At 41.5% G+C, this 9,625-nt stretch overlaps 1 protein-coding gene across 1 annotated transcript in view; it reads left to right on the forward strand.

Moving 5' to 3' along the window:
• The first annotated feature begins 203 nt into the window (after positions 1 to 203).
• TRHDE (thyrotropin releasing hormone degrading enzyme) overlaps positions 204 to 9,625 on the forward strand; it is a 463,679-nt gene continuing 454,257 nt past the window's right edge. Inside the window, exon 1 of the mRNA XM_027874288.1 lies at positions 204 to 1,009. Within this exon, the coding sequence (XP_027730089.1) occupies positions 216 to 1,009 (794 nt within the window). The 5' untranslated portion in view covers positions 204 to 215. The remainder of the gene's footprint in view (positions 1,010 to 9,625) is intronic.

The raw sequence follows: 9,625 nt of genomic DNA on the forward strand, positions 1-9,625 counted from the left end.
GCGTTCCCTCTGATGTCTGTGCTCCTGGTGGCAGCCGACGCTGCGGCTGCGGCCGGCCCGCAGGAGGTGCCCGAGGGAGCCGAGGAGGGGGAGGCCGTGTGATGGCCCTGGACGGAGAGCGGGAGCAAGAAGAAGAGAAGAGAAAGAAGAAGAAGAAAAAGAAGCGGAGGAAGAAGAAGGAGGGGGCCGAGAAGAACAGCGTGCCCTTCAGCCCCATGATGATCGAGGACGACTCGGCGCTCCGGACCGGCGGCAGGGGGCTCTCGGGCCAGTGGGCGGACTCCGTGGGGGTGCGGCCCCGCACCACCGAGCGCCACATCACCGTGCACAAGCGGCTGGTGCTCGGCTTCGCCGTGTCCATCCTGGCGCTGCTGGTGGTGACTATGATCGCAGTGCTCCTCAGCTTGCGCTTCGAGGAGTGCGGAGCAAGCGCCGCAGCGGCCGCCGCGGGGGCCGAGGCAGATGGCGCTGCTGGGGGTGCCCCGGCTCGGACCAGCAGCAACAGCAGCGTAGCAGGCTCGTCCCACCGGCCTGGAGGGGAGCCCGGGAGGCCGGGGGCTCCCGGGGGCGTCGCGCCTGGGAGCCCTGCAGCCAAGGAGCCGTCGGAAGAGGAGGAGCAGGGACGCCGGCAGCCCTGGACTCAGCTGCGCCTGCCTGGTCACCTGAAACCCCTGCATTACAACCTGATGCTGACCGTCTTCATGGAGAACTTTACTTTCTCTGGGGAGGTCAACGTGGAGGTGGCGTGCCTCAACGCCACCCGCTATATCGTGCTGCACGCCTCCAGGGTGGTGGTGGAGAGGGTGCAGGTGGCGGAGGATCGCGCCTTCGGGGCGGTGCAGGTCGCCCGTTATTTCCTGTACCCCCAAAACCAGGTCTTCGTGGTGGTGCTCAACCGGACCCTGGAGGCGCAGAGGAATTACAATCTCAAAATCATTTACAACGCCTTTATCGAGAATGAGCTGCTGGGCTTCTTCCGCAGCTCCTACGTGCTTCACGGGGAGAGAAGGTACGGGGAAAGACACAGAGAGGGAGAGGGAGAGGGAGAGGGAGAGGGAGAGAGAGAGAGAGAGAGGGAGGGAGGGAGAGAGAGAGAGAGAAACAGAGAGAGAGACAGAGACAGAGACAGAGAGAGAGAGACAGAGAGAGACAGAGAGACAGAGAGAGAGAGACAGAGAGAGACAGAGAGAGAGAGAGACAGAGAGAGAGAGAGAGAGAGAGAAAAGGAGGGAGGCCGGTCCCCCTGAGCTGCCCCACCCCGTGCAGATAGACCCTGCTGTTTTTTGTCACCCCTAACATCAGCTAGCTCTTCTTGACCCTTGGGGAAGGTAAAAGAGAGTGGGGGTGGGTAGCTAGCTAGCAAGCATACCTGGTTTTTCGCCTCTTCCTTTACTGAGATCGCTTCCAGCTTCTCTAGTCCCTTGGAACACCATTACCATGTAAGCACCTCCAGCCAGTCACCAAAGTTCTATAGCCACCGGCAAAAGGGTTTGTTTACAAGTTTGTTTTTTGGGGAGTGTGCAGTTTAGTCCATGATGCTGGAAATCTGCCAAGATGACAGTTGAAGTAAAATTTTCAGCAGTAGCAGAAACCAGAATCAGATTTTTATGTCTATTAAAAAAAAAAAACAGGAAAAAATAGACATAGTGTGTTTTCGCGTTGGATTCAGAACGATGTATTCCAGATTCCTATTCATTCTTTAAACTTGATCTTGGGATGGCCAGGGATAAGTGGAGAGAGGGAAAGGGAGAGAGAAAGAGAGAGGGGGGGAGAGAGAGACAGAGAGATGGAGAGAGAGAGACAGAGAGACAGAGAGACAGAGACAGAGACAGAGACAGAGACAGAGACAGAGAGAGAGAAAGATGCTGCCAGATGAAACTTTGCTGAAAGAAATTTCAAATGGCAGAAAGTTCAGCATAGGAGGATTAGGAGTAGCAGGGTTTAACTGGGTGCTTCTTTACCGATGGTGACTAGTGTTGTGCAACATACTGCTTGAAAGCAGGGTGCTTTCTTAGCACAGGAAAGCTGATTTTACTGGTAATCACTCCAAGGCCACCATTCACAAGTTGCTGGTATCATCTGGAGTACTTGCCAGCTAGAGTACGTGAGGGAAAGCATCCTCAGGTGTCACTAACAGAGATGGCCATTTGGTGCATTTTTGATTAGTACAGCTATATTTTTACATCTTTGGAGGTTATGAGTATGTACTGCTCTCCCTCTGTTTCTTCCCTTGACCCATTTTTAACAGTAACATTTACTTTATTTTGAAAATTAGTCAAATGACTAAGTAGGTCAGTGGTTGTCCAAAGGGGAAATCATAAAAGATCAACAACTTTGGAGGTAGAGTGAGATAGTAGGGGGTCTGAAAAGGAGCTGTAAAACCCAAGAAGCTGCTGAGGTGCTTTCAAAGGGAAGTTATTGTCACATAGTAGGTTGGCTGAGTCATAACATCTGGAGTACAGAGAAGTTTTTATTGTATAGGATGAATAAGTGCCCTTATCCTAATAAGACACTCAATAATAAGCCCTGTGATGGAGGAATAAGGAAATATTGAGTATGTTTTCCTTCTAAGTGGTATGATAAATGCACGGAGCATTCCAGTTGTAAAACATCTCCTATCTTTCAAATAGATTTTAAAGGCATACCATATTTCTTTAAGAAACCAGCCCTTATCACATCACATATGGGGTGGTGGTGGGAGAAGCCAGAAAGGCATCAAGGTAATTTATGTCTTTTTAAAGACTATTTTGGGAAGGAGGGTGATCCTGGCCAGTAAGTTCACTATTATAGGGATCTCCCAGTGTGGAAACTACCTCTGTCCTTTAATGATATACAACTCCTTCTATAGTTTATAAATCTTGAAGAATCACCTGGTGCATTTACATATTGAATGAGTTCCTGTATTCATACAACTGGTCTGCATCAGAAATAGAACTCAAACCCAGGACTTTCAGACTTCAAAGCCAGCCCTTTTGACCACGTCGGTCGCCTCTCTCTTTAAAAGATTTAAGCTTTTAAAATGAGAATTTTGCTAGCTATACATTGCTATAGAATAGCTCTGTTATGACCAAATAAATATTTCCCAGAAACTGTTTTACATCAGAATGAAATGTTTAGATTTCTCCTGGAATAATTTGTCACATAATTTTTTTAGTCAAATGCTTTTCAAATAATAACAGTTAAAAGATCAAATGTTTCTGTGTTTTCTCCTGCTGGTTTCTAGTATAGTGTTGTACATATTTTCTTTCTACTTCCCTTTTACCTGTTTCCTCAAAGTCTGAATTAACTTGGTTGAAAGTTTTACTGAGTACACATGGTTCAGAGCTATGCTCCAATAGAAATGCAGGAGTTCCCAAGTCCTCTCTCTGCTTCCAGAAATACCAAAACAATTCTAATTCTAAGTAGTATGTTAATGAAAATTGTTAGTGTTCTTCATCCTCCTACCCTGATGCTATAGTAAATATCATTTCTTGGATATGTACATGGAGGGCATAGAAAATCAAGTCCCCCCCACCCCAATTCCTCCAACTATGTTGTCAGTACTACACACACACACACACACAAAACACACACTTTCATTACTATGGTTACTAGTTTTTTTTTTAACAGACCAATATTGTTTCAGCTGTGGATAGTTTTCATTTTTACAATTTTATCATTATGAATGGAAGTAAATTGGCATTCTAAAAATCTCATTTGTCTGAAAGGATACAGATACAGAGCCTGAGTTTTCATTTAGTTAATGATGAATTGTTCTATAGTTATCCCAAACTTTTGCATAATCAGCTAACTAAAACCAAATTGGCACTTAAGTGCAAATAATTTAAAATACTTGTAAAATATGATAGTATTATATATTTAAAGTCTTAATGCACATTAGTATAATCTTCTGCCCAGAGACATCTGGTGATATAAACCTGTGGCACTAAGTAGGGTGAAGATAATAAAATTAGATTCCCCTTTTTAAGCTTACCCCCTACCCCACCCCTTCCACCCGAGTTGGCAGATCAGTGGTCTGAGCCCCTATTTGATAAAAAAAGAGACAATATTATCATAGCCTGCAGATCTGAAAGGGAGAAGTTGAGAAAAATAGCCCATAAAGCTCTGAGATTCTACTTGTGCTTCTCCTTGTGAGTATAATATTCACTTACTTGAGGAGGTGAAAAATCACCTCTTTTAGGCAATCTGCTTGACTTCCTAGAAGAGACAACTTGTCATTTGTGAATAATGTTAAGTGAAATAGTTTCTCTTAGAATTAAAATGTTTTCATCTTCAAGCAAAGTAGTTCTTTCAGACAGACTACATACCTACTTGAAAGACAATTTTTTCCCCAAGTAGATAAACAGTAATCTTACAAGGTGTATTGTACCTGCGTTATGTAGCTAGGCACAGTGAGTGTGGAGTCAGGAAGACCTGAGTTCAAATCTAACCTTAGACACTCACTTGCAGTGTGATTCTGGGCACATCATGTAACCATTTTGCCTCAGTATCCTCAACTGTAAAATGGGGATAATAATAGCACTTACCTCCCAGGATTGTTATGAGGATAAAATGAGATAATATTTGTAAAGTGCTTATTAGCACAGTGCCTGGCACATAGTAATCATTTAATAAATGCTTATTCACTTCCCTTCTGGTTTCCTTTGCCTTAATGTGCCATGTGGGGACATGCTTCTTAGAAGTAGGCAAAAGTATTCGTTTACCTGAGGCAATTGCCTCTTCTAGGGGGCCAGATGGTGAGCAGGCCCATGTTAAAAGTAGGGTACCTTTATTTAGATCCAGATGGTCCATCTGAAACAGGAAATCTACCCAAGGCAACTGAATATTTCACCCTCTTTCAAATTAGAGAATGTTCTCTAGTGTCAGACTTCAGTTGTGCCTGTAATATGCCTAACAAAACACTTGGAAACAGGTAAAAAATCCACTAAATATATGTTTGATTTGTTTTCAGTATTCCAAAGCACCTAGTTATCAAGGAAAAAAATTCTGTTCTTAAATTAGTTTTTTCCTGTATTAGTGATTCTGAAAGTGGGGTCTAGGAATATTTGGTGGTCTTCAGGGATCTTCCAAGTGACCTCGAGAACATCTTTCTTATGGTAGGTGAACCGGTCTTTTGTAAACTCAATATCCAGTATCTAACACTTTATATTTTCTAGTAAAAGTGAGTAATTTTTTGTGTGTGTATGTGTTGCGGTCTGGACTTGTGATGTAGGGAACAATAGTGTGGAAACTATACCAGTGCAAATTGGCAATTTCTTCTCAATTTATAGTTTTAAACTTATATATAGACTTTTTAAAAGAGGCAATTGGGGTTAAATGACTTGCCCAGGGTTCACATAGCTGCTAAGTGTCTGAGGATGGATTTGAATTCAGGTTTCCCTGACTTCAGGGCTGGTGCTCTATCCACTGTGCCACCTAGCTGTCCCTTAAACTTAAAGTCTTAAAGAGCTGTGTTGATCAGTGAAAGGTTAAGTGAATTGCTTTGTCACACTGCTAGTATATATTAGGAGCAGGACTTAGTCCCAGATCCCTTGATTTTTGACTTCATAGTTGACCCCTTGTCCTCTATGTATGCTGCTTCTTTAATTATGCTATTTTATAAAAACCAGAAAGTCAGCTCATTGGTTTCTCATCAAAAACATTACTACCTTTTGCACTCATTCTGAATGGCTTTGTTTTGTAGAAGTAAGTGGGAATGAATGGTTCCATGTCTTTTGCCCTTGGACTAAAAATATTTGAGAATCACTGATTTGCCTAATACCCAACTGTCTTTTCTGATTTGGCCACAGAATTAGTTTGATGATTTGTGTTTGTGCATACATACAGCCATAATGATCATATTAAATACATTGTTGGATTTGAATCTCAGATCAAATGAAACAAGTGATTATTTCCTCTCCCTTCTCCCTCCCCCTAGCATACCTGATTCACCTGGGCTCTCTCTTGCCCTAGTTGCTACAAGATAGAGTCCTAAATGATAATGCTAGATGGATATGTTTTTCCCCCCTGAATTCATCTGAACTTTTTTTTGTTTAATTTTATTATTATTTAGTGGTTCTATCTATGAAAATAGATAGATAGTATCTATCTATGAAAAAGAATTACAGATTTGGAAAGACCTCGGTGGTTAGGGACTATTTATTTTATGCTAAATTTCAGGAGACTGCTAATTTTCCAGTGATTCCTAAGTTTTGAGTATGAAGACTTACATGAACATTGGTTTTCTCAAGTGATATTTTAAACTATGTAAATGATCATGAAACTATACTATAGTTTATAGAGGACTGAAGCATATGATTGGCTGGTTGTTGGGGGTATCTTGCAGACCTGACTAATGGTCATTGAATACCCTATTTTGAAAGAATCATGTTAATCAGAGAGACCATATAGGCTAGTAGATCGAGTGCTCCTCTAAATAGTAAGGGAAACCTCAATTCCATTCAGGCCTCTGACTTATACTATCTGTATTAACTTCTTAGATTGCCAGGCAACTCTGTGAGACCAGGTTTTACAGAGCAAGTGCTCATTGACCAGAATAGGTAGAGGGAATTTCCCTATCAGGAGTTCTCTTCATTGATGAAATCATAGGCATGCATCTCCCCTCCTACTCCCCCCAAAAGGGTTCAACTACTTAAAGTAAATTTATAGCATCTAAAGATTAACAGGGTAGCTAGGTAGCACAGTGGATAGAGCACTGGTTCTGGAGTCAGGAGGACCTGAATTCAAAGACACTTGTGACCCTGGGCAAATTCACTTGCCTGCTTCAGTTTCCTCATCTGTAAAATGAGCTGGAGAAGGAAATGGCAAACCACTCTGGTATGTTTGCCAAGAAAACCCCAAATGGGTTCACAGAGAGTTTGGACATGACTAAAGAATGATGGAACAACAAAGAATTAACATGGTTTGTTGGAAAGGGTAATACATTTAGAGCATTTTACTTAACAACAAAAAAGACTTTTCCTCTTGATGATGCCAATGATTTCACTTTCTTTGGTGCTTCTTACCGTCTCAGGTTGTTTTTGGAAACTCTGGGAGAATCTCTTGAATACCAATGGAACCTAGTTTCTTGAATGCTGTCTTCTGTGTGCTGATAATCAGTGCACAGAAACATGGGTTAGAGAGGAAGCATATTGGGGGAAACAGCAGGAGAATGCTATGGAAGCATCACTTCCTTAAAATGTTCCTCTGTACTTCTTTGTTACTCAGAGTTCCATCACAGAATGGTATTATAGAACCTTGGGAATATATAGTCAAATGATGCAATCTTTCTAGAAACTGCCTCTCTTGAGTGCCAGGGGTATAGATCCATTTTAACTCAATTCCATCTAATCCAATTCAATCCAACAAACATTTATTCAGTGCCATTTATGGGCTATTCCCGGAGATACAAAGGTGAAACTAGGGCCGGTGTAGTAGTCCATCAGAAGTGGAATTTGAATTTAGATGCTCTAACCCCAGAACTCTTTCCACTCTTTTGCAATCATTATTATCTTCTGTGAGACAGAGAAGAGCACATATAATTTTCCTCTTTTTATAAGTCAGTTTTGAAGCAATGTGGTTTGGAAGAATGGGGCTTGGGTATTGCTTCTGACACTTATTGAACATGTGGGACCCTGGGTAAGTAATTCTCCTTGGGCAACACTCCGATACTGATGACATAGTATAGAGACTACAGTCTCTGATGTCAGGGGTTCTGGGTTCAAATTCCATTTCTGATACTATGTGATCTCAGGACAATCATTTAATCTCGGGCCTCAGTTTCCTCAGCTGTAAAATGAAGGGATTGGACTATATGTAATCTGAGGTCTCTTCTGGGGCACAGAACAAGTATGAATCTGCATTGGTAGAGGGAGTTTTCCCAGTCAGCGTTTCTGTATACCAATGACACCATAGGTCCAAACCCGCCTAAAATGATTTCAAGAAGTTGAGGGACTTTGGGGTCAAGTGATTTGCTCAAGGTACCAGAACCAGTAAGTGATGAAGCTGGAATGTGGAGTAGTGCTTCCTTTTCCCAGATCTAATGTTCTTCTCGTACTCATTATCTACCTCCTAGAAATAACAGGGGAAGGAACTTGAACAACTAGAACAGCATTTCACATTTATATAGTGCTTAATGGTTTATAAAGCATTTTCTTGCTAACAACTCTGAGAGGTAGGCAGTGTAAGCATTGTGCCTATTTTATAGATGAGAAAACTGAGGCTCAGAGAGGCAAGGGGACTTGTCTATTGTCACACAATGAAAACGTAATACAACTAGGGCTTGATTTTAAGCACGAGTAAGCATTCATGTGCAGTGATTTTCAGTTGCGAAGGGTGTGGCTACCTTGCCTTAAGAAATGTAGGTGGCCATAAGGACCCCTCATAGTAACTAGTGTCATTGCTGCTTTTTTCCTCTGGGTTCAGACACAGGAAAATAAAGCTGGGCTGCTGTGTGTGTGTGTGTGTGTGTGTTAGTTGCTTTCATCATGGGGTTCAGAAACTACATGGTTTGGACTCTTGTAAGAATCCGGCAGGAAGAGGTAGAGTGAAAATCAAATAAAACAAATAAAAAACAAACCCTTTTATTCTCTGGCCTACAACATCACTTCAGTCCCAGGGGCCAGGGGACTACCTCTCCTATACTGGCTTAAACCCCAGTTCTAAGAGCTGGGCAACCATAAAGACAAGCATAAATGAAGTTATATTCACCATTAGATTTGGTCAACAGCTCTCAAATTCTTGAGTAATTCTCTGGACTCTGACAATAAAGATATTCAGTACTTATTTAAGGCCTTCATCGTTTCAAATGGTAGTATGTGAATTCCTGGTGCTGTTCAGTTTAGCCTTTTTCCCAAACTAAAATAATAAGGCTCTAGGAAAACCATTTTTTTCTTCAGTTAAAACACTTTCTATCAATGGTGATTTGTTTAACTTTCATCTTCAACAAGAGCATACAAAATAATTTAATACATGAAGGGGGAAGCAATTATGTATATTATGTTCTGTTTTTATAACACAATTATTCACATATGGATCGCTTCCTACATACATATTGCTCACATTATTGCATTATGTTTTTAAGTTTACTAGAATGGTTATTTTTTTTTAAAGGAATATACTCCTGTTTATAGTTCTGAGTATTTAGCACTTATACTTCTTTACAGAAATGGTACGGGTTTAATGACTCGTTGAAGTGCATAAAAATTCGTAATCTAAAGGAGGGCCCATCCTGCCTTCCTGCTAGTGTTTCTCTTCAGAGTAATAGTTTTCATTTTGCATAACAACTTGCTCCTTAAAGGGAACCCATGTAACTTCTGTGACCTTGCAGTGTGTAGACCAGTTTCCAGCCTAGCCACCACAAGCATCAAGAAAAATGATTTCTTTGAAGCTGAATGAGGCCTGTATATTTCGTTACAACTATCCTTTAGCTCTTTAGAATTTTTACCCTTCATTTAAAAATATTATGACCATAGGTATATTGCAGCAGCCATGAGATAAAGTTTAAACATAATTTTTCATTATGCTATCCATGAGAGGTGAATAGATCTGGTCAAAGCAAGTGCTTCTTGAAAATAACACATTTTTGTAAGCTTTTTCTGGTTTTGGCTGATTCCACCTCAAAAGTCATGAATCAATCTGAATACTA

The sequence above is a fragment of the Vombatus ursinus genome, unplaced genomic scaffold (genome assembly GCF_900497805.2).
Source record: "Vombatus ursinus unplaced genomic scaffold, bare-nosed wombat genome assembly UNPS02003292.1, whole genome shotgun sequence".
In the NCBI taxonomy this organism is placed as follows: Eukaryota; Metazoa; Chordata; class Mammalia; order Diprotodontia; family Vombatidae; genus Vombatus; species Vombatus ursinus.